The 25,107-nt window shown below is 52.6% G+C and overlaps 1 protein-coding gene across 3 annotated transcripts in view; it reads left to right on the forward strand.

The window, feature by feature from the left end:
• Positions 1 to 15,435: 15,435 nt before the first annotated feature.
• Positions 15,436 to 25,107, forward strand: part of CHKA (choline kinase alpha) — a 60,632-nt gene continuing 50,960 nt past the window's right edge. The window contains exon 1 of one of the 3 annotated variants that reach the window (XM_078057717.1): positions 15,436 to 16,042. In XM_078057717.1, coding sequence (XP_077913843.1) covers positions 15,717 to 16,042 — 326 coding nt within the window. In that variant the 5' untranslated portion in view covers positions 15,436 to 15,716. The remainder of the gene's footprint in view (positions 16,043 to 25,107) is intronic. The other 2 variants (XM_078057716.1, XM_078057715.1) reach the window with 2 other exon arrangements.

Below are 25,107 nucleotides of genomic sequence, written 5' to 3' on the forward strand. Positions count from 1 at the left end.
CTCAAGATGACAACTGACAGGGGCGCCTGGGTGGCTCGGTCGTTAAGCGTCTGCCTTCGGCTCAGGTCATGGTCCCAGGGTCCTGGGATCGAGCCCCGCATCGGGCTCCCTGCTCGGCGGGAAGCCTGCTTCTCCCTCTGCCGCTCCCCCTGCTTGTGTTCCCTCTCTCGCTGTGTCTCTCTCTGTCAAATAAATAAATAAAATCTTAAAAAAAAAAAAGATGACAGCTGACAGCGTTCCCTGGGAGTCCCAGGAACCACGTCAACACTTGCCGGAAGCAGCCCGTAGGGGACAAACACGGGGAGGTACCTTCCCCAGGTGTGGGGGAGCCTTGCCGAGCCTCCCGGAGAGGTGAGTAAATGCTCAGAAATTGTGTCTCAGTGAATGAGTTAGGCTGCCTGAGGCCACGCAGACGCAGGTCACGGCAAGCAGCAGGGCCAGACCCAGCTCCAAGGTCCTGGGTGCATTTGGAGCCATGCCCGGAGAGCACCAGCCAGAGTCCCAGAGCCGAGGGTCACTGGGGCCAGCCTGTGTCACAAGGCCCCACCTTCACCAGGTTAATTCTGGAAAGTTCTGTGGATGGACAAATGGCAGCCACGGCCTTTTATCCTCCTTTCCATGCAGTTATGTGGGGCCAGGAGAACTTTGTCCAAAGGTTATCCTGCAGATAAGCATGGTGACCTACCCCCATTAGTCAGACAGACTCAGGGGGCTTGAAAAGTGTACAAGGTGCCCCGTGGACTTGTCTTTATCTGAGTGAGTCAAGCAAGAGGAGGCCTGGAGACCGCCGAGAAAAAGTCCAAGGTTTCTTCCAGCTGCGTGAGCCGCTGACCCCATCTCGACAGTGACCTCCCAGGAGGAACCCTACGTGACCAGGAGACTTCTTGCCTCCCCCCCAGTGACAGCACGGGGGCCCCTGGGACACTTGTCTTCTCAGGAGATGCACTTTGGAAGCTAGAGTTACAAGGCTGGGCAGTGAGTCCACTCCTGTGTATCTAGCTCCCCACCCCGTTGCATGTGATTTCCTTACACCCCTGGATGGGGTGGGGAGTTGGACGCTGATGGGAAGCACCTGTTAACCTCTCCCCCAGCCGCTGGCAGTTTGGAGAAGGCCCTGCCCCGGGTCCCACTCCTGCAAACCAAACTGAAGGACATTCATTTCCTCCTCTTGCCAGTGAAAACCTCATTTTTCTTGGCGTAAGAATGGGGAGCAAAGGACATGGACCAGAGCCGCTCCGGGAAGTGCTCAGCCCTGGTGGGCTGGGCAGAGGGCTGTGGGTCTTGCCGCCCTCCCCTGGCTCTGATGGAACACTGTTCCTCTCTGGTCTCCATTTTCTCACCTGTCAAGCAGGGGTTATGGCCTACACTGACTTTGGCGTTGCTGAGGAGTAAGTGAGAGAGCCGTGAACCCCCACCTAGGGCCCCGATGGTCCCCACGTCAGCAGTTAGGGTGGGCTAGCTGGCGTCTGTGAGCTCACGGGCCTCCACTGGGCCTCTGCCCTTCGCCCTCTCCAGTTAACACCTGCTCAAACAGCCTCCAATCACAGCCTTTTCCATTCCAACTTCAAACTGCTGCGCCCCTGGAACCGGTCTCCACGGGGACACGGAGGACAGAGGACGTACAAGGATTCCAGTTCTTTCTTCCTCTGGCCGATGCCAGCACGCTGCTCCATCCCCATTCCTCTCCTCCTTCCACAGGGGTCTTTCTGGTCGTGTCTGCTCCCTTGACAACCTTCTAACCTTGAGCACCAAATAGGTGCAGGGCACTCAAAAGGCGCCGGGGCTCAGGGCGCAGCTCCCCCCCAGCTCTTCCCCTCACGAGTGGGAGGCAGTGTGACACATGCCTGGAGGGGACTGAACCCGAGGAGGTGCCACTGCTCCTGGGGGATCGAGGCAGGGTTCAACGTGGTGGGCAGATGAAGAAGGGTCCAGGGGAGTTGGTACGAATAGGAGTTCATAAGCCCAGGGGGCAGAGAGGCAGCAGACCGCTGGAGTCGTGGAGACAAGGAAGGACAGGATGTGCTCTGGAAGGATGCCGAGAAGTTCGGTGTGGCCAATCCAGAAGGTTTAAGGGGCGGCGGGGAGGGGGGCAGGTAGCCCTGGGGAGGCTGGGTGAGGATGGGAGGGAGACAGGGACTCACTGGGTTAGGAGCCAGGGCTCTGGTCAGGTACCCTCAGGGCAAGTCCGGCCCACACCACTTCCTCATTTGGCAGGCTTGGCTCCCTGTTCTGTGAAATGGAAATCATAGTGTGTGCCCACCTCACTGAGGATTAAATGAAACAGCAAAAGGGAGCCTGGGCAGCGGTATGGCCCACGGTGGCCGGCTGGCCGCTACTGGTCACTTTCAGCTCCTGGAATCCAATTCCGCAGGCTGTGCTCTTTCTCTGGCTTCGCCCAGTCAGCCCCATCTGGGCTCCCCAACCCTCCTCCCGGCCCCAACTCTGGCCCAGCCACCCCAGGAGGCCAGAGGGACAGAGAGGGGGACGGGACCGAGGGCAGCAGGGACAGCCTGAGCCCCCTTGCTGGCCGTGGCGGGTGTCCTGCCCGGATTCCAACACCAGCAGGTGCTGCCCTGGGCCTTGGCGCCTCTTCTTAGCGACCTCCGCGCCAGGACAGCCAGACCCGAGGGGGACGAGCAAGTGCACAGGCCGAAGCGAGAGAGAAGAAAGCAAGGGGTGCGAATAAGCCGCTAGCTGCTGCCTCCAGGGAAGCCCCAGAGCAGAAGCAAGGAACGCCGGAGGCGGGGGACGCCGGTGCAAGCTGTCGGATGACGTGCCTCCTGTCTGGAATTCGTCCAGTGGATCTAGAACGTCCATCACCAACTGATCACAGCCACCGGCCCTGAGAGGCCCGCCCTGCTCATCCTGAAGCAGTCCCCTTTGGTCCTTTGCCCTGGACCCGACACATTTACTAATTCCGTTCTCAGGTGTGGCTGGATGTAGTCCACGCACAAGACATCCTCTTCTCTAGGGTCGTGGCTAAAGGAAAAAAAAAAAAAAGCACGTACTTGACCATGTTACTGTGCCCTGCAGCGTTCATTTTTAAAGTAGAGTTTTTCTGCATATGCTTTTAGTCCAAGAAAAGTGCAGATGGAAGCAATATTTTTTTTTTTTTTTTTTTTTTTGTCTTTGGTGAGGATCCTGCAAGTTAGTTCATCTTAAAGTGCAACATTGTTTCATCTTAAAACTGGGGCAGTTCTGCTGGAGGATCTTTGAACAGAGGCTTCAGTGATAGTCACTTTGACTTGCTTATGATTTCCAAATAAATAAATAAATAAATAAATAAATAAATAAATAAAAAGTCAGCCTGGCGGCCTGGCCAGGGAGGTAGCTGTTGCTGACCTGTGATAACACGTATTTGTTTAGCTGGAGCCACTCACCAAAGAGGTTAATGTTCAACTCCCTCCAGTCCCTGGAGCTGCCCCAGGGAGCAGGGCTGGGGAGAGAGAACCTGGCCAGCACGGGTGGGGCACAGCCTGTCTGCCCTTCCTCCCCCCAGACAGTGACATGAGTCCGTTCTTGCCCTGGAGAGCACCAGGTGAAGGCTCCAAGTGTCTCTCTTGCATCTTTGGGAACACCGAAGGCTGGCAGGCTGGGATCCCCATTACTGTTCCTGGGAGGGGGAGGAGCCTGAGGCTCGGAGTGTCACCAATGTCACGGAGTCCCCAGGACTCCTCCATACTGGGCTAGTTCCTAGGGACCCCTGGGAGGCCCTGGTGGGTTGTGGCTTCAAGTAGGAGGGGTGAGGCTGGTGAGTAGCCCTGGGGCTCGCCTGGGTTAGGAAGTCTTTGCTGTTCCCTCCGCCTGGACCCTCTCTCGGTCCCACCCTCACCTGAGCAGCAACTTCTGAGCCCTCGGACCTCTGGCAGATGTCACCTCCTGAATCCTCTCAGAGACCCCACTGCCACCCTGATCTCTCGGCTCAGTACTGATCCCTCTAGCCCCATGGGGTCCTTGGGGCCTGACAGTGTCAACCCAGGAAGGTCTGGGCACGCCACGGGCTGATGGGGAAGGGGCTTCCTCCCCGGAGAAAGAAGCCCTAGACACGCTCCAGCCTCTCGTCCCCTTTGGTCCGCTGGTTCAGGTCACCCAGAAAAGCCAAAGCCTCAGGTTGCCGCCAGCCACGGGGGCCCCTGGGCCACCCTCTCCTCCCCCCCCAGTGAAGTGGGGAGCCCAGGAGGCCACGCTAGGCAAAACGGCTGTGCCCCACCTGAGCCCCAGGACTGCTTCATCCTGCCCCATGACTCCCAATGGAGGAAGGGCCGGGAGTGGGGAGCAGAGCACTTGCTCCAAGTTGGGTCCGGGGACACGGCCCGAGGTTTGGGATGGGGAGGGCTGGGGGCTAAGGGACACGTGGGTGCGGGCAGCTGCCGCTGTCACGGCCTTCATGCCCGGCGAGGGTGGTGGCCCGGCCAGGAAGGAACGCGCTGTCCCCAGGCCGGGCCCGTGGCCCACCTGCCGGCACAGACACTGCTGCTTCCGGGGTTCCCACGCAGCCCCCAGGCTGGGGCCCATCTGTGCAGCCAGGGTGCGCGCTGGGCCAGCACAGAGCAAGCACGGCCCTCCATGTCTCCTCGGGGCTGACCGCTTTCCCCGGGCGCAAGAAGGGAAAGCGTGTTCCGACAGGGACCAAAGCTGGAGGCATGAGACTAAGGGGCACCTCGAGAAGAAACAAGACAGCGGGGAGGTTGCACGGTGCCCGGTGGAGACAAGGGGCCCTGGGGGCAGCCCCACCCCCACCTGCCAGCCTACCTGCCCAGGTAAGGCTTGAGCCTAGTGCCACCCAATTCTGAAGCTGCCCCCTCTGCCCCCCAGTGCGGTCAGACCTTCCACACATTCACTCATTTCCTCACTCGTTCTTCCGAAGGCTGTTTGCGGAGCACCTGCTCTGTGCCATGATCTACACTTCCTGCCCCCAGGTGGCCCACGGTCTGACAGGGAGACGCACTTCAGCTGGGGCTCTGGGGAGGGCAGCGCAGGGGACGCGGAGGAGGCCTCCCGGAAGGGTGGCCGGCACGGCAGGGAAGGCTTTCCGGAGGAAGCGTCCGTGGAGCTTGGTTTGGGGCACTGCCCTTCTCCGAGCTTCTGTCGACAGTAGGCTTTGGCCCCTGCCCTGTAATGCAGCCAAGCTGGCAGGGCCCCAGGCGAGACAGGCACAGCTGTGAGGGCAGCCTCGGGAGAGTGAGGACACGCTGGCGGCCCCCTTCGTCCTGCTGCCCCGTCCTTGGGACCCTGGCCCACACAGGCTTGCTTCAGGGCCTGCGGCGCAGAGAGACGGGCAGCCGGGTCCGGCCACTCTTGGGTTTGGACCCACGCCCTGCCACCTCCTGGCTGTGCTATCCGTGGCAAAGGACGCCACCTCCGCAAGCTCACTGTTCTCATCTGCTAAGTGCGGAGGATGATAATTATAACAATTAATTGTCAGTTGTCCCCTAAGTGTAGGCACTGGGCTTGGATTTGCCACGTGTTATCTTGAATTCTCCCCTCAGGACTGTGAGGTAGACCTCCCCACTCTGTTCTAAATAAGGACCCAGAGGAAGATGAGACTAAGACTCAACTCAAAACTACAGACCCGGGGTGCCCGGGTGGTTAAGCGTCTGACTTCAGCTCAGGTCATGATCTCAGGGTCCTGGGACTGAGCCCTGTGTCCCACAGAACGGACGGAACTGGCTTAGAACCCTAGTTTTTCTGTTCAAAAGCCAGAGACCCCAACCACTTCCTTTAATATTGTTCTTACGAGGTCCTGTCTCAAACCAGGCTCAGCCAGGCGCACGGAGAGCCGTGGAAGCCCGGCACCGGGGGCTTACCCCTGCAGGAGCTGGGAGAGCCAAGGGCAGGCAATCCCCTGGACCCAGGGTGTTCAGAAATCAGGACACGCAGGAATTGCAGGACCCTGCACCACGAGGGGGTGATCCACAGGAAGACCCCCCAGAAATCTCTGGCCAAATGTCACAGCAAAGCCTACACCACCACCATTGCTTCCCTCCAGCCTCCCAGACCTCATGCAGGACTGGATCCTGGACTTTGCTGCAGAGGACCCTGGGGAGATTCTTGGGCTTCTGGGCGCTGCATTCAGGGCAGCCATAGTCTGGGGCAAGGGGGCTGGAAAGAGGCCAGGCGCATTGGTCATCCCTGTGTGGCGTAGCATGCTGCCCCGCACTGCGTGCTCCTGGGCCCATCACCAAACCTCCCCATGCCTGTCTCCTCACCACTGGCCCCATAGGCCGTGTGACGTTCCTTGCAATGACCAGCTTAGCACGGGGGCCTGGTACCTAGGGAGCGCTCGGTGAACACTAACACTGCATGGTGACAGATGGTGACTACACTTACCGTGGTGACCGTCGCATAAGGTACAGAATTGTTGAGGGCGCCTGGGTGGCTCAGTCGTTAAGCGTCTGCCTTCGGCTCAGGTCATGATCCCAGGGTCCCGGGATCGAGTCCCACATCGGGCTCCCTGCTCGGCGGGAAGCCTGCTTCTCCCTCTCCCACTCCCCCTGCTTGTGTTCCTGTTCTCGCTATCTCTCTCGCTGTCAAATAAATAAAATCTTTAAAAAAAAAAAAAAAAAAAAGGTACAGAATTGTTGAGTCACTATGTCCTACACCCGAAACTCACATGACATTGGATTTCAACTACACTTCAATTTTTATTTTTTTAATTCTTTTTTTTAAGATTTTTTAATTTTTTGACTCAGAGAGACAGCGAGAGAGAACACAAGCAGGGGGAGTGGGGAAGCAGGCTTCCTCCGGAGCAGGGAGCCCCATGCAGGCCTCGATCCCAGGACCCTGGGATCTTGACCAGAGCCGAAGGCAGACACTTAACGACTGAGCCACCCAGACGCCCCTACGCTTCAATTTTTAAAAAGTGTTTTAAAAGAGGGTGCAGGCGAGGGACGTCTGCCTTCGGCTCAGGTCATGATCCCAGGGTCTTGGGATGCAGTCCAGCATCGGGCTCCCTGCTCAGTGGGGAGCCTGCTTCTCCCTCTCTCTCTCCTCTCTCCCTCTGCTTGTGCTCTCTCTGTCAAATAAATAAAATCTTTAAAAAATAAAATAAAATAAAATAAAAGAGGGTGCAGGCGAGGGTTCAAAAGCACAGAGGCCAGGGTTGCAGGGGTCAGGCAGGTAGATGTGAACACAGGGTTCTTTCTCGGCTCACGCCCTGGCCACGTGCCAGGTTGTGTCCTCAGCTCTTTACTGTTCACTCATTTAATCCTTCTAAGACCCATATGAGGCAGGGGCTTTTGCTGTCCCCATTTTACAGGCAAGGAACAGAGGCGCCAAGAGAACAATCACCTGATTGCAAATAGGATGGAACCGGGGTGAGAACTCAGGCCACGTGGCGCCCGCATCTTTCAGTTGCTTCATTCAGGGAATAGTCACCGAGCACCTGCCACGTGCGCGCCCTGAAGGAGGTGGAGGGGCCCGGAGAGGGTGGGGGTCTCACGGCAGGAGCTCCAGGGGCGCGCGCGGCTTTGCGGGGGCTTCGCGGGCCCTTGGGCCTGGTCGCAGCCCGGGTTGGAACTGGCTCCGGGGCCCGGAACCTTTGCCGGGTCACACGCTGGCGCCCCAGCCCGGGGCGGTTCCGTGTTGCTGTTGCTCTAATTGCAATGGCAGCTTCGTCCAGCCAGTGGGAGGGAGGGCGGACAGCCGTCAGCGGACCGAACATTGGGGTGCGACTCCGGCCACGTCCCGGCGGGGCTGGGGGACTCGTAGAGCAGGGTGGCCCCGCGGTCGATGGAGGCCTGGCTCAGGCCCTGCCCCCCCCCCCCCCCCCCGGCCCCCTCCGGCCCCTGCACCTGCCCCGGGCCCAGCACCCTCTCTCGCCGAGAGGGGAGTGGCGCAGGAATCCCGTCGGGCCGGATTCCTTACCCCAGTACAGCAGCTGGGCCTGGAATTTGGCTCAGACAGCGGGGCTGGGAGGAAGGTCCGGCCACAGCCTCCCAGGCCCCAGAAGATCTTCCAAGGTCGCCTTCCACTTTCGCCTTCATTCTCTCCCTCTGCCCTGTTACATGGCGTTCTGAGAGGCCCTGGGACCGGCCAAGATCACACGGAGGGTCGCCAGTGGGGTTCCACCGACCTCTGAGTGGCTTCTTCAAGCCCAGTGGGGTCGGGGGGCTTCCAAGTCGGTCACTAAGGGGGGGGTGGGGACAGGGCTAGGGCCACCAAGGCTAGGGATGACAGGTACCCCTAAGAGGAGAGACCCTCCCAGCAGGTAGAAGCCAGACCCTGGGCTGGGAGAAAGGCAAGTGGGCTCGGCCCAGCCGCTGCCATGGCATCCTGCCTGTGCCTCTGGGTCTCAGCTTACGCATCTGCACAGGGCATCTTTGGATCCTACCGGTTGTTTCCCACAGAAAGGAGATCTGTGCCAAGGCCATCTGGCCCAAGTCCAGCCTGCAGAGCCCAGGGCTGACTGAGGAGACAGGAGCTCAGTAGGCTGCAGTGTCTGAATCGAGGTTTCTGGACTTCTAGCCCAGAAGTCTCACCCCATCGTATGACTTTCATCATATCCAGGATCTTTTCTAAGTTGCACTTACTAAAAAAAATAAAAAATAAAATAAAAAATAAAAACACACTTATTGGGGGGCTCCTGGGTGGCTCAGTCGGTTAAGCGTCCCACTCTTGATTTTGGCTCAGGTCGTGATCTCCGATCGTGGGACCCAGCCCGGCGTCAGGCTCCATGCTCAGCGGGGAGTCAGCTTGTGCCTCTCCCTCTGTTCCTCACACTCCCTATCTCTAAGGTAAACAAATAAATAAAATCTTTTTAAAAAGATTTTTTTTTTTTTTTTAAAGATTTTATTTATTTATTTGACAGAGACACAGCGAGAGAGGGAACACAATCAGGGGGAGTGGGAGAGAGAGAAGCAGGCTTCCCGCTGAGCAGGGAGCCCAATGTGGGGCTCGATCCCAGGACCCTGGGACCATGACCTGAGCCGAAGGCAGATGCTCAACGACTGAGCCACCCAGGCGCCCCAAAAAAAAGATTTTTTTTTTTAAATGCACTTATTGTGTTCCAAAAGTAATGCATGTAAGGCACAAAACCACAGGACAGGTGTTCACCAAATTTAGAAAGGGAGTTTGAAAGTTGTGCTTTAAAACACAGGCTCTGGGAACACAGGATGCCCTCTGGGAGGCCCTGGGGATCACTTCCGGTAGATGGATGGCCACTGCCCTGGGTCTACCACAGGGACTTCAGGAGTGTCTCATACTTAGATTTTGGCTGTCATCTCTACATAAGGACAATCAGATTGTCACAGAGACATGTGGTCAGGCTTGAAAGCTGTTCTTCACACAATACCCCTTCCCACTATTAGCTTGTGTACAGTACAATTAGCTTATATGGGACCTTTTGCATGTGTGATAAAAGCATCAATTAGTTCAGTATGAGTATTTAAAATATGACCTGGTTGGGCGCCTGGGTGGCTCAGTCGTTAAGCGTCTGCCTTCGGCTCAGGTCATGATCCCAGGGTCTTGGGATCGAGTCCCGCATCAGGCTCCCTGCTCAGCGGGAAGCCTGCCTCTTCCTCTCCTCCTGCTTGTGTTCCCTCTCTCGCTGTCTCCCTCTCTGTCAAATAAATAAATAAAATCTTAAAAAAATAAAAAATAAAAAAATAAAATAAAATAAAATATGACCTGGTTTTAATAATCCTATTGAAGTACTTCTTCATTTTTGAAAGTGGAAATGGAAAAATGGAAAGGGCCCCAGGCCCTCTTAGACCTCTAGGAGGCCCCCCATCGCCAGAGTTCCTGTAAGTTTTGCTCTCCCAGTGGCACCTGGGATGCATTGCTTGCAGATGTACCCATCCTGACAACAGGTGATGGGAATCCAGCTGGCAATTAGCAGAGAGGCACAGCTACCCTAGTGGGGCCCTGACTCTGTGGCCAGCCCTCTCTCAGCTCGTGTCAGCGACTCGTCACAACAATGCTCTAGGGTAGGACCAGTTATCTTCATCTGGCTCAGAGAGGTAGGTAACTTGTCCAAGGCCACGCCGTGGGTAGAGGCACATTATCCAAAGACAGGTTTCTACCCTTAATGCTATCGTCAGGATCCCTGCAAAATAAGGGATGGTGGGAGGGCCTGTCCCATCCACCAGACACGTGGGCATTCAAGTCACCTGCTTTCTTTAAACCCGCTGGGCCCTACGCCCTGCCTGTGGCCTTAGCTCACTAAGGCTGGGTATATGGTAGAAGGCCACCAAGTAAGACCACACTTGGGCGCAGAGACCCCCAGGAAGCTGCTAGGCCTGCCTAGTCTCTAGCTAGCTGACAGAGCATCTTGAGGTAGGACCAAATCCAGGCATGCAGCTCCTTATTACACTGCTGGCGGGGGCTGAAACCCAATCGTGAGCATGTAGGATTTCAGCCTGTTGGCCTCTGAGCACTCACATCAATATTTTAAGGCTCAGAAATGAAGTAGGGGAGCCCGGTCCTGGGTGCAGCCTGGGAGGGGGTGGTGAGCCCAGCCAGGACTCTGCTTCTCTAGCCCTCTAGGGAACCCCCACTACGCTAAGCCTCTAGCGCTTCCTGGGCCGAAGGTGTGTGTGTTTTTTTTTTAAAGATTTATGTATTTATTTGACAGAGAGAGACACAGTGAGAGAGGGAACACAAGCAGGGGGAGTGGGAGAGGGAGAAGCAGGCTTCCTGCTGAGCAGCAAGCACAACGCGGGGTTTGATTCGAGGACCCTGGGATCATGACCTGAGCAGAAGGCAGACACTTAACGACTGAGCCACCCAGGTGCCCCCCCGAAGGTGCTTTTGATGCAAGGCTCCCTTGCATTCACAGGAAGTCCTGGGTGGGTCCCCTCCATTTCAGAGGAGGCAGACTCAGAAAGCCCTTCCTTTGAATAAGCTTTGTAGTTGGAGTTGGTGGCAGGGCTGTGGCCCATGGGACCCGGTCTGCCCAGTGGCCCTGAGGGTTCCCCCACCTAGTCCCTCAGGCCAGACCAGAGGAATCAGTCTGCAGGAATGCCACGGACTGGACAGAGACACCCCCTCCCCAATTGCTCCTAAGGCCCATCACCCACACCCTCTGCGTCTGCTCTCAGAATTCAGCATCAACCAGAGCTTTTGGAAAGTATTTCCTTATGTCCCAGAAGAAAGTTTGTGTAGTTGGAACCCCCTCCCCCCAGCCACAGTACCTACCATAGCACGTTCCTCTTTAAGCCTTGGCCACTTGTGCCCAAATGTGGACATTTTGATCAGAGAATGTACCTTCCATCCCAAAATGAATTATTTTCTGACATGACATTGTCTTTCTGGGCTGAGTGGCTCCGAGTGTGTACATCATTCATTACGGAACGCCGGCCACTGGCGGAGATGCTGGGCCACGGAGTAACCACACGGCCCCTCCTGCTCGCTGTACGCTCCACATGTGTCCTCTCGTTCAGCCCTCACAGCACCTCTGTGCCTCGGGGCTTATACAGCATGCTTCCTTTTCCCCGTGCTTCACCTCATCGAGCTTTGCAGACACTGCATTTTGTAGCAGATGGAAGATTTGTGGCAACCCTCTGTCGAGCAAGTCCATTGGGGCCATTTTTCCCAACAGCATTTGCCCCCTTCATCTCTCTGTGTCACGTTTTAATAATTCTTGCCATATTTCAAATTTTTAAAAATCATTATTGTATTTGTTATGGTGATCTGTGATGACAACTCATTGAAAGCTCAGATGATGGTTAGCATTTATTAGCAATAAAGTATTTTTTTAAAGATTTATTTATTTGACACAAAGAGAGAGAGCATAAGCAGAGGGAGCAGCAGAGGGAGAGGGAGAAGCAGACTCCCCGCTGAGCAGGGAGCCTGACTTGGGGCTCGATCCCAGGAGCCTGGGATCATGACTTGAGCCGAAGGCAGAGGCTTAACCGACCAAGCCACCCAGGCGCCCCAATAAAGTACTTTTTCATAAAGATTTTTTTTTTATTTTTAAGTAATCTCTATACCCCACGTGGGGCTCAAACGCATAACCCCGAGATCAAGAGTCACATGCTCTACCAGCCAGGTGCCCTGCAATAAAGTATTTTTAAATTAAGGTATATACATGGTGTTTTGTGTGTGTGTGTTTTTTTTTAAGACATGCTATTATACACCTAATGAACTATGGTGTAGTGGAAACATAACTTTTATCTGCACTGGGAAACCAAAACATTAATTTGCCTGACTTTATTGTGATATTTGCTTTATTGTGGTGGTCTGGAACTGAACCTGTAATATCTCTGAGGTATGCCTGTCATCCCCATTTTACAGCTGAGGAAACTGAGGCTCAGTTCAAAGACATACGGTTAGTAAGCGCTGAGCCAGAACTTCATGCAGTCAGCAAATATTTGAGTGTCCACAAACATCAGGGCCTGCCGGTCACATGGGTACAGAGTGATATTCAAGGTCCCAGCTCTCCTGGAAGTTCCATGTGTTAAGCAGATGGACAATGCACAATAAACAAACAGGGATGAGGGGAGAGGGACTGGGTGGCAGTGGGGTGGACAGTGTTGCTTTTCTAGATTGGAATCAGAGCCAGGCAGAGCTGCTTCCTCAATATCCAGTGCTGATAAATATGTGGAAAATGACCCTTCCTACCACCTTCAACCTGGTCATGTTTTTTTTTTTTTAATATTTTATTTATTTATTTGACAGAGAGAGACACAGAGTGAGAGAGGGAACACAAGCAGGGGGAGTGGGAGAGGGAGAAGCAGGCTTCCCGCCCAGCAGGGAGCCCGATGTGGGGCTTGATCCCAGGACCCTGGGATCATGACCTGAGCCGAAGGCAGACGCTTAACCGACTGAGCCCAGGCGCCCCTAACCTGGTCATGTTTAACTCCTGTCTGATACACCAATATGTGGGCCCAATATCTTTTCTTTTTTTTGAGTAAACTCTATGCCCAGTGTGGGGCCTGAACTCAGACCCCAAGATCAAGAGGCACAAGCCCTACGGACTGAGCCAGCCAGACACCCCATGGGCCCAACATCTTCTATAGCCTGGTCTAGGTGCTGGACGAACATTATTTCCAGCTTTCTCCAATTACAGATGGTGAGGCAGTGTTCAGTATGATGCATGGGGCTTTTTGCTTTGGATGACTTCTTGGGAGAAAGTTTTGGGAATGAAGTTGCCAGCTCAAGGGTCATAGGGATATTTACCACTCTGGGTTTCTCCTTGTGGATAGTGAGGTCTGGCACTTTTCCTGAGCACCTACTGCATGGTAGGGCCCATCTTCATTATACATCCTCACAGATTACTCTGGAAAGTGGACTGCCTGAGAAATGCCTTCTCAACCTTTCAAAGCCTTGCTCAAATACCCCCTGGTGAGTCTTCCCCTACTTCTATGACATAATTAGTCTTTTTTTTTTTTTAAAGATTATATTTATTTATTTGACAGAGAGAGAGACAGCGAAAGCAGGAACACAAGCAGGGGGAGTGGGAGAGGGAGAAGCAGGCCTCCCGCGGAGCAGGGAGCCCGATGTGGGGCTCGATCCCAGAACCCTGGGATCATGACCTGAGCCAAAGGCGGACGCTTAATGACTGAGCCACCCAGGTACCCCAGAATTAGTCTTTTTTCATGTAAAACCTAACCTATTATTTTAGCATCACGACATGCCAAGCTTCCTCAGTCTCTGCCCTGGGGGCTTTGCCCCCCACTAATGGTGAGCCCTGAGCGGCCAAGCCGAGGATGAGCTAATGAGAGCTACATTCAGGACTTAGTTTGACTGTAGGGGAGGGAAGTTTCTATCCTCTTGGAAGTCATACTGTTCACACAAAGGAGCCAGGACACCTGCCCTTGCCTCTCATCTTAGCCAAGGGACCTCAGCTGCGGTATGCAGCCTCTGCAGGACTCAGTCTTCACATTTATAAATGGAAGCAATAATACATAAAACTTTCCCAACACCTTTAATAAGGCATCCTTTTCCTCCTGTAGGGAACTGCCATCCCATAAAGGCGCCTGTGGGTTCCAACAGCCCAAACCAGCAGATGCCAGTTATTTCAAAATACAGAGACCCAACTCTTACTTCTAGTGACTTTTTCTCCCCGACAGTTTTCTGGCATTCCTGAGATTACTAGGCGGCTGCCAGGGGACAGTGGGACAAAAAGTCTGTCACCTGGGCAGGCCGTGGACGTGGCCCCACCTCCTTACCAGTGTTATTTTTAGACAAAGTCCTTGGCTACCTTATCTAAATGGCCTGACTGGAGACCTTGACTTCTCAGCTTTTCAAACATCCAACGGGAGGCCCACCTTGCCTTCCTCCTGAACGCCTGGGCTGGTCCAGTGCAGGCCCCACCTACAGCTGTCTGGTCAAAAGCCCCCTTTCATTATAACGCTTTTGTTCAATAAGACCATTTTTTTTCTCGGAGCAAGTTCGGCCAAGTACACACTGTCTAAAAAGAGATTTTTTTGCTGTGGGCAGACTGAAATCCCACACAGAAGCCATTTTCTGTAATCCAGGCGCTTAATTTCCTAAGCAGCCTGGGAAACCTCTTGTTCCAGCTCATGTCCCATGAAACAGGATCTGTAATTTTTATACTTATCTGTAACCCACTTCCAGAAAGGATCGGGACGGCGGGTCAAAGAGGAGTGAGGGACACCAGACTGTGTGGCCAACGGGAGCAGCGCCCTCGTCCCCCTCCGCGGGCAGAGGTGGGTTAGTCACGGTCACGGGGCTGCCTCCTGCGCGGCGGCGGGTGGGGCGCGCCCACAAAGCCAGCAGCCCCGTGTCATTCACCTTTGGACAGAGTTCCGCGCGGCTGTCGCAGCCCCGCCACGGGATGCAGCCCCGCCCGCCCGGAGCCTCCAGGCCCCGGCGTCCTCAGCACCAAGGACAGGGAAACTGAGGCTGCCAGGGGCCTTGGGGGGCGGGGCCACCTGTGCGGCCTCGGACCAATCGCCTCTGCGCTCTTTCGGACCTTGGTTTCTGACTCGGGGATACTAACTCCTCCGGCTCTGGGTTGGACGGAGCGTGGTCGCGCCTCGCGAGGAGCTGAGCCGCCGCTGGGAAAGGTTATAAAAATACAGCCACGGAGCTGCAGGGGAGGTGCCTCGGCCCAAGGTCATGCGGAAAGAGAAGCCAGCTTCCAGGCATCAGCTTCCTGCCTGCCCCCTGCCAGGCCCCGGCCTCTGATGTCCTGGGGTCCCCGGGGGTCCTAGCGAACTTTCGGCTCGCAAAGCCAAGCCCTAGATCCTCGAGGCTCGGAGGCCGGCCTCGCCCGGCCCCAGCAACGCTCTAGGGGCGCCCCCGGGCCTCGCTCGCGGCACTCCAACCCCGCGACCCCCGGCGCCTGCTCGACGCCCCGCCCCCCGCGCCGGCCCCGCCCCCCGCGCCGGCAGCGCCCGGGGCGGGGGGCGGCGCCGCAGCCAATAAGGAGGTGGCGTGGCGAGGGCGGCGGCGGTTGTGACGCGCCGGGCCGGCGGGCGGCGGCCAATCGGCGGCGAGCTCGAGGGCGGGCTGTGACGCGAGCGGCGCTCCTCGTGCGGCGGCGGTATAGGAGCGAGCGCCGCGGCGAGCAGGGACAGGCGAGCGCCGCCGCCGCTGCCGCCGCCGCTGCCCGCCGCCCGCTCCCTCCGCGCCGCCGCCCCGAGTCCGCCCGGCGCGCCGCCAACCGCCGCGCCCGCTCCCGGCCGGCCCGTCAGCGAGCCGGCGAGCCGCCTCCGCGCCCGGCCTCCGTGAGGGGGGCGCCCGGCCGGACCCTGAGCCTCTCTCTCGCGCGCTGCGGCCGCCCGCGCGTCCTCGGCCGCCTGCCCGGCATGAAGACCAAGTTCTGCAACGGAGGCGAGACGGAGCCCTCGCCGCTCGGGCTGCTGCTGAGCTGCGGCGGCGGCAGCGCGGCCCCGGCGCCCGGCGTGGGGCAGCAGCGCGACGCCGCCAGCGACCGCGAGCCCAAGCAGCTGGGCGGCCCGCAGCCGCCGCTCGCGCTGCCGCCGCCGCCGCCGCCGCTGCCGCTGCCCCCGCCGCCGGCGGACGAGCAGCCCGAGCCCCGGACGCGGCGCAGGGCCTATCTGTGGTGCAAGGAGTTCCTGCCCGGTGCCTGGCGGGGCCTTCGCGAGGACCAGTTCCACATCAGTGTCATCAGGTCGGTGGCGGCGCCCCGCGGGGGTGGGCGCGCGGGGCAGAAGCGGGGAGCCGCTACCCGGTCAGGTGACGCTGGCCGGGCGGGGGCGGGGCCTGCGGGCACTGCGGGGGGCTGAAGACCCCTTTCCCCGAACCGCGTGAAATCCCAGCGGGATTCCGCGGCCCTGGCCCCGCGGCCTCACAGGACCTTCCAGAAGACAGGCTGTTGAAAAAAAAAAAAAAATACCGGTTTCATGGGACAGCAGGTCTCCTGCAGGCAGAACAATGCCGTTGAATCACAAAGTGCGTTTTGTCCAGAAGCTTAAAAATTTGTCTGGGAAATCCCTTTGCGGTTTTAGGGCCTTGAATGCGGAGGGGTGTCCTGATTGGCTTTTAAAAAAGTCACCTGATAAGTTTGCCTCTAGTTCCTCGAGTCCATGGTTTGCTTTTCTCCCCGCGCTGAAAGAGTCATTTGTTAGTGTCCAGGGGGTGACGTTTGCTCCTCCTGGCCAGCACTGTTCAGTCATAGGGGTGTATTAGTGGTCAGAGTTTAGGAGGTGTGGCTCCAAAAATTACGACCAAGGGAGAAAGATTCCCCCCTTTTTTCCTCCCCCCCCTTTTTTAAGCTAAAAATATTTAGTCGTAAATTTAAATGACAAAAAATGTATGTGTGTGTGTATTCAGACTGAACAGGAAAAGACTCCCTTGATTTCTGTCGCCGTTCTGCTCCCGCGAGATAACTATTTAACAGTTGGTGTTCTTTTATACAGACCTTTAAAAATGCGTTTCTTTCTCGCAGCTTTTCTTTTAACCGGTTGACCAGGTTGAGTGTCATATCTAGAAACTGGCTGGCTGCCACTGATAATGCCCAAATCCAGTTGTAGTCATTTGATTGCTTTTCCGTGCCCAGTCTTTTCAAGCAGAGCTGCAAATGCAGCAGAATAACTGAGCTTCACTTCCTTGTTGTCCTCTGGCCTCTCTTATGGATTTGCTTATGAGCAGTGAGAGGCAAAAGATAAGAATCAAAAACAGAGGTTTTAGATAATCTCGCAATTGCCTAATGAGTTTTTTTTTTCATGAGTCTCTCCAAAACTATCACATTTAGTTAGCCCTGAAGATCCTCAGTGAAAAGGGTGATAGAGCTCATCCTAGGCCGTGTCATCAGTCTGTAAAATGAAAAACCTAGAGGGGCTGGAGGTCAGGGGCTGTTGGCTGAACTAGAAGGTCTCTGGTACCCCCCTCCTGCTCCAGTGCTCTTGCCTGTTGCCTGTGAAGACGTTTGGACACCCCAGGATTCAGCCTTAGACATTTTTTTGTGGCACCTTTTGGGGAAGTGTCAATGGTCAGTTAAACCTGTGTTTTGCTCAAAACTCATTTTAAGAGCGTTGAGGATGTGTTTTATTTCTTTTCTCCAAGAATTCATAGTCTTAGAAATGGTCTTGAAAGCTTTCCTTTGGTTGGGAGGACCTTTTAAAACAATGTATGGTATACACTGCCTCTTAGTTCTGTTTTCTGGAATAGAATGTGGTTATGGAATCCATTTAATAGGGAGAAAAGAGGTGATTTAGGACATGGGAAGGGGGTGATGCCTAGCTTTTAAAAAGCAAAAGAGGGGGACGCCTGGGTGGCTCAGTCGGTTAAGCGTCTGCCTTCGGCTCAGGTCATGATCCCAGGGTCCTGGGATCGAGTCCCGCATCGGCTCCCTGCTCCGTGGGGAGCCTGCTTCTCCCTCTGCCTCTGTCTCTCTCTCTCTCTGTCTCTCACGAATAAAATAATAAATAAATAAATAAATAAATAAATAAATAAATAAAAAAGCAAAAGAGGCAGTTCAGAGTGGGGAATGGGGTTTCCCTTGGTTGAAATCTAGTGAGTTGCCTTTCCTGTGACTCCGACTATTAGGTGTTACTGACACTTCACCATCTTTCAGGTTTTGGCTGAGTGCTGGTCCATCCCCAGCGGTTTGTCAGACCTCACCACCTCAACTCAGTCCATCTAGTCTGTCCACATTTCACCCTTTTGCTCCTTCCCACCCTGGAATATGCTCTTGCTGCTTTCTGTCTTTGAGTTGGTAACAGCAGCTGGCCAGAGTCCCAGGACCACTGCCACCTTTGCCCTCCCCCAGAAGCCCCTCCTCTGCCTGCAGTGGCAACTGAGACCTCGTGAGCTGCTTTTGCATCCACACCTACTGTCTATTCCCTGTGCTGTTTCTGAGGCCAGGAGTCCAGGTCCGCGTCCTTGCTTAGACACCGTAACAGGAGGTGCCCATGGATGTCCTTGCACTTTGGGTTCCCTCCTCTAAATCATTCTTTGTCCTGTTGCCAGGTATTCTCAAATAGTGTTACTCTTTGTTTTAAAGTTTACGTGGCTTCCTGTAGCTGGAGAATAAAATCCGGATTTATTTGCCTGCTTTAAACTTGAGCCCCAGCCTCCCTAGAGTGGTTCCTTTTTGTTGCTATTGTTTAAAAATCGCTCCCCCCTCCCCACCAGCAGTGAGGAGCAGTGGGCTCCTTACACTGGACCCTGTATTTCCTGAATGAGCTTTGTGCTTTTAGTCTCTAGGCCTTTCTTTGCTCTTATACTCTGCTTGGCAGCCTGGTGTCTGCTTTTAAACTTCCTCCTTCAAGACCTAACTTAGAAACAGAATTAATTTCTTCTATATTTATGTCTTTTCCATAGCACTTCATATACATACACACCTTCACAGCAACAACAGCTGCCACATTTGTGTGTTTATTCTTTGCCTCTTCTGTTAGATTGAATTCCTAGAGGGCATTTCCTGTTCATCTCGGATCTCCAGCAGTGGAATAGTGCCTGACTTGTGGTAGGCACTAGATTTTAGCTTAAATTGATCTCTTCACTATCCTCCTACTGTGATGACAGGGGTCTTTCTAATCAGACTATTGTTTGCCTGAGTCCCTCTAGCTAGGAGTGGTATAGGGAAAGATAAGAATTATCGTGACATTGAGGCGCCTGGGTGACTCCTCGGTTAAGCACCCAGCTCTTGATTTTGGCTCAGGTCATGATCTCAGGGTCGTGAGAATGAGCCCCGCATGGGGCTCTGCGCTGGGTGTGGACTCTGCTTAAGATCCCCCCTCCCTGCCACACTCACTGTCTCTCTCTCAAAAAAAAAAATTACTGTCCGTGCCCAGCCGTCACAGCTGATCACTAGCTTCTGTCCAGGCCCATCAAATCAAGGGTTTGTTGCGCCTGGGTGGCTCAGTTGGTTAAGCGACTGCCTTCGGCTCAGGTCATGATCCTGGAGTCCCAGGATCGAGTCCCGCATCGGGCTCCCTGCTCGGCAGGGAGTCTACTTCTCCCTCTGACCCTCCTCCCTCTCATGCTCTCTGTCTCTCATTCTCTCTGTCTCAAATAAATAAATAAAATCTTTAAAAAAAAAAAAAATCAAGGGTTTGTTATTATCATTCTTGTTGCTGATTGGTAAAAGTCACAATCAGTTGTGAAGTGAAATTGCAATTCTTTGCAAGATTTCATGAAGTCTGGTGGAAGAAATGTTTGAGAGCTGTTAAAGTTTCACACATATCTGTTGACACATTACAACCCACAGACCCACTAACAGTTGGAAATTGATGGGGAAGGTGATACCCTGAGCTCTTCCAAGTAGAATCATTTAGATATCAAAAAACCAAGAGAAGTCATTGAAAAGACTGGTGAAGTCCTTAAATATATTTGCACAATGATGCAGTAAAAGTCAAATAGGGAGTGAGTTGTGGTTTATGATGTCATCATTAAGTTTTTTGTTAGAATTATGCCAAAATTCCCTACTTAATTTCCTTTCTATGTACACAGTTGCATTTATAACCTAAGTTATATGTAACGTCTAGTTTCATTTTTCAAGATAGAGTTTCATTTACATTTTGTTTTTACTATTTACTGTGAAAATTTGGTCCCTTAAGTGGCCTTACTTTTTTATTTTGTTTATTTATTTGAGAGAGAGAAAGAGAGATAGTGAGAGAGAACACAAGCACGGGGTAGAGGGAGAAGCAGGCTCCCAGCTGGGCCAGGAGCCCGATGTGGGGCTCAATCCCAGGACCCTGGGATCATAACCTGAGCTGAAGGCAGATGCTTAACTGACTGAGCCACCCAGGTGCCTCCCCCTTTTTTTAAGATTTTATTTATTTATTTGAGAGAGGGAGTGAGAGCACTAACGGTGGTGAGGGGCAGAGGGAGAGGGAGAAGCAGACTCCCCACTGAGCAGGGAGCTCAGTGAACACAGGGCTCGATCCCAGGATCCTGGGATCATGACCTGAGCCAAAGGCAGATGCTTAACCGACTGAGCCACCCAGGTGCCCCAAGTGGCCTTACTTTTTTAAAAAAATTAATAGGGCGCCTGGGTGGCTCAGTCGGTTAAGCATCTGCCTTCAGCTCAGGTCATGATCCCAGGGTCCTGGGATCAAGCCCCACATTGGGCTCCCTGCTCAGCGGGGAGCCTGCTTCTCCCTCTCCCTCTGCCTGCCGCTCCCCCTGCTTGTGCTCTCTCTCTCTGTCAAATAAAGAAATAAAAATCTTAAAAAAAACTAATAAACTTGAGGCACCTGGCTGGCTCAGTCGGTGGAGTATGTGACTCTTGATCTCAGGGTCTTGAGTTCGAACTCCACGTTAGTCATAGAGCTTACTTAGAAAAAATTAATAAACTTAATTTTTTTAGAGCAGTTTTAGGTTCACAGCCAAATTGAGCAGAAAGTACAGAGAGTTCCCATATACCCCATCCCCCCCAACACACACACCAGAGTGGTACATTGGTGAACCTACACTAACATCATTATCACTCAAAGTCCCTAATTTACACTAAGGTTCACTCTCAGTGTTGTACATTCAGTGGGTTTGGACAAATGTATGTCACGTATCTACTATTGTAGCATCCTGCAGAGTAGCTTCACTGCCCTAAAGGTCCTCTGTCCTCTGTCTCTCTTCCCAGCCCCTTTTCTCAAATGTCCTAGGATTGGAAGCATAAAGTATGTAGTCTTTTCAGATTGGCGTGTTTCCTTAACAGTATGCATTTAAGTCTCCTTCATATCTTTTCATGGCTTACCATATCATGATCGTATATTTCATTTTAGTACTGAATAATATTTCATTGTTCAGATGGACCACGGTTTATCCGTTTACCTACTGAAGGACATCTTGGTTGCTTCCAAGCAATTATGAATAAAGCTGCTGTCAGTATCCATGCACAGCTTTTTGTGTGGATGTAAGTTTTCAACTCTTTGAGTAAATATGAAAGTGTGCAGTTGCTGGATTGTATGGTAAGAGCATGTTTTGTTCTGTAAGAAACAGTCTGTCTTCCAGAGTGCTTGCGCCATCTTGCATTTCTGCCCACAGTGAGAGAGTTCACGGTGCTCTACATCCTCGCCAGCATTTGGTGCCAGCATTCTAGATTTTGGCCACTCTGGTAGGTGTGCACTGGTATCTCATTTTAATTTGTGATTCCCTAATGACATATGTGGAGAATCGTTTTATATGCTTACATGCCTTCTGTATATCTTCTTTGGTAAGGCGTGTGTTTAGATCTTTTGTCCATTTTTTAAATCAAGTTCTGTTTTCTTATTGTTGAGTTTTAAGAGTTCTTTGTATGTTTTAAGAGTTCTTTGTATCTTTTGGCTAATAGTCCTTTACCCGGTGTGTCTTTTTTTTTTTTTTTTAAGATTTTATTTATTTATTTGACAGAGACAGACACAGTGAGAGAGGGAACACAAGCAGTGGGAGTGAGAGAGGGAGAAGCAGGCTTCCTGCGGAGCATGGAGCCCGATGTGGGGCTCGATCCCAGGACCCTGGGATCATGACCTGAGCTGAAGGCAGACGCTTAACGACTGAGCCACCCAGGCGCCCCATACCCAGTGTGTCTTTTGCAGATATTTTCTTCCAGTTTGTGGCTGTCGCCTTATTTTCTTGAATAGTGTCTTTGCGGAGAAGTTTTAAATTTTAATGAATTCCAGCTTATCAATCATTTCTTTCATGGATTGTGCCTTTGGTGTTGTATCTGAAATGTAATGGCCATAAGCAAGGTCGTTTAGATGATTTCCTGTTATAGTCTGGTTTGTAGTTTTGCATTTTACATTTAGGTCTAGGATCCATTTTATGTTAACTTTTGTGAAGGATGTAAGGTCTGTTTCTAGATTTCTTTCTTTTTTAAAAGTGGGCTCCATGCCCAGCATGAAGCCCAACGCAGGGCTTAAACTCACAACCCTGAGATCAAGACCTGAGCTGCAATCCAAAGTCAGACACTTAACCGACAGGGCCACCCTGACACCCCTAGATTTCAATTTTTAACTGTGAATGTCTAGTCGGTCTAACTCCATTTGTTGACTGTCCCTTCTCTATTGAATTGCCCTTGCTCTTTGTCAAGATCAGTGGACTGTATTTATGTGGATCTATTTCTGGGCTCTGCACTCTGTTCCATCGATCTGTTTGCCCATTTTTTTTTTTTTAAGATTTTATTTATTTATTTGACAGAGACACAGTGACAGAGAGAGAACACAAGCAGGGGGGAGTGGGAGAGGGAGAAGCAGGCTTCCCGTGGAGCAGGGAGCCCGACATGGGGCTCGATCCCAGGACCCTGGGATCATGACCTGAGCTGAAGGCAGACGCTTAACGACTGAGCCACCCAAGTGCCCCCCCCCTTTTTTTAAGATTTCATTTATTTATTTGACAGAGCACAAGCAGGGGGTGTGGCAGGGAGAGGGAGAAGCAGGCTCCCTGCCGAGCAGGGGGAGCCCGACGTGGGACTTGATTCCAGGACCTTGGGATCATGACCTGAGCCAAAGGCAGTCGCTTAACCAACTGAGCCACCCAGGTGTCCCTGTTTGCCCATTCTTTTTGCAACGCCACACTGTCCTGATTACTGTAGCTTTGTAGTAAGTCTTTTTTTTTTTTTTTTATATTTGATTTTTTTTTTTTTTTTAAAGATTTTATTTATTCATTTGAGACACAGAGATACAGAGAGAGAAGAGAGCATGAGCAGTGGGAGAGGCAGAGGGAGAGGGAGAAGCAGACTCCCTGCTGAGCCAGGAGCCCGATGTGGGACTCGATCCCAGGACCCTGGGATCATGACCTGAGCTGAAGGCAGATGCTTAACCATCTGAGCCACCCAGGCACCCGCTTTGTAGTAAGTCTTGAAGTCACGTAGTGTCAGTCCTCTGACTTTGTTCTTCTCCTTTAATACTGAGTTGGCTATTCTGGGTGTTTTGCCTCTCCATGTAAACTCCAGAGTCAGTTTGTCAGTATTGATAAAACAACTTGCTGGGATTTTGATTGGGATTATATTGGATCTATACATCAAATAGGGAGGAACTAGCATCTTGGCAATATACTGAGTCTTCCTATCCATGGACATGGAGTATCTCTCCATTTTATTTAGTTATTCTTTGATATCTTTCATAAGAGTTTTGTGTTTTTCCTCCTATAGATCTTGTACATATTTTGTTACATTTATACCTAAATGTTTTATTTTTTGGTTGCTGATGTACATGGTAATGTGTTTTTAATTTTAATTTCTACTTGTTCATTGCTGGTATATGGGAAAGTGAAAGTGATTGACTTTTTTTTTTTTTTTTTTTAAGAGAGGGTGGGGAGGGTCAGAGGGAGAGGGAGAGGGAGAGAGAAATGTTAAGCAGACTCCATGCCCAGCATGGAGCCCAATGCAGGACTTAATCTCACAACCCAGAGATCATGACCTGAGTCAAAATCAAGAGTCAGACTCAATTGAGCCAAGGTGCCCCAGTGATTGACTTTTATATGTTAACACTTTTTTTTTAAAGATTTTATTTATTTATTTGAGAGAGAAAGAATGAGAGAGAGAGAGCATGAGAGGGGAGAGTATGAGAGGGGAGAGCTTCAGAGGGAGAAGCAGACTCCCTGCTGAACAGGGAGCCTGATGCGGGACTTGATCCCAGGACTCCAGAATCATGACCTGAGCCAAAGGCAGTCGCTTAACCAACTGAGCCACCCAGGCGCCCCTATATGTTAACTTTATTTTTAATTTTTTTAATTTTTATTTTTTTAAAGATTTTATTTATTTGACAGAGAGAGACACAGCAAGAGAGGGAACACAAGCAAGGGTAGTGGGAGAGGGAGAAGCAGCTTCCCGCTGAGCAGGCAGCCCAAAGTGGGGTCGATCCCAGGACCCTGGGATCATGACCTGAGCCGAAGGCAGATGCTTAATGACTGAGCCACCCAGGTGTCCCTATATGTTAACTTTTATATGACTTTTGTATCCTGTAACCTTGCTATAATTCTTATTGGTTCCAGGATTTTATTCTCAGTCTAGTCTCTTGGCTTGTCCAGCTACTGATGCTCATGTTCTCCTTCCGGATTTTTCCCTGCAGCAGACCCCTCCACTATCTCACCATCCTCTATCAGCTGGTGGAGAATCTTGTCCTGCCCTTGGACAGCCCTTGTCTTTAGCTTTTCATTAGTCTGTTTTGCATCTACAACGAGGTTGTACTCTCCATGTCTTTTATATTTAATGTATGTATGTAAGCAGGCTCTACACTCAACGTGGGGCTTGAACTCACAGCGCTGAGATCAAGAGTTGCATGATCTGGGTGTCTGGGTGGCTCAGTTCGTTAAGTGTCTGACTCTTGATTTCAGCTCAGGTCATGATCTTGGGGTCCGCGCTCAGTGTGGGGTCTGCTTGGGATTCTCTCCCTCTGGCCCTTCCCTCATGCACGTGCATGCTCTCTCTCTAAAGTAAAATGAATAAATAAAATCTTAAAAAAAAAAAAAAGAGTTGCATTCCCTACCAAGTGAGCCTGCCAGGTGCCCCTCCATGTCTTTCATTACTTATTTACACATCTCACTGTGGCCAGGAGTGTTTTCTGTTGAGTAGCCCAGGGACTTATGATGGCCTGGGAGGCCTGTGTGAGCTAGGGCATGTGGAGCGCTGTGTGGGGAAAGTGCAGCAGCCCTGACTCTGAAAGATGGGTGAGAGAGCAGGCAGAGGCATGCTACCTTCCAAGGATGCTCCGAATAGTGACTTGAGATCGGGATTTTAGGAACCCTTTCTGAGGGACGCTTGGTAATGCCGGGACACCGTTTTGGTTGTCACGACTGGGTGGTGGCGATGGCCTT

This window comes from Halichoerus grypus, chromosome 11, assembly GCF_964656455.1.
Source record: "Halichoerus grypus chromosome 11, mHalGry1.hap1.1, whole genome shotgun sequence".
Taxonomy (NCBI): domain Eukaryota; kingdom Metazoa; phylum Chordata; class Mammalia; order Carnivora; family Phocidae; genus Halichoerus; species Halichoerus grypus.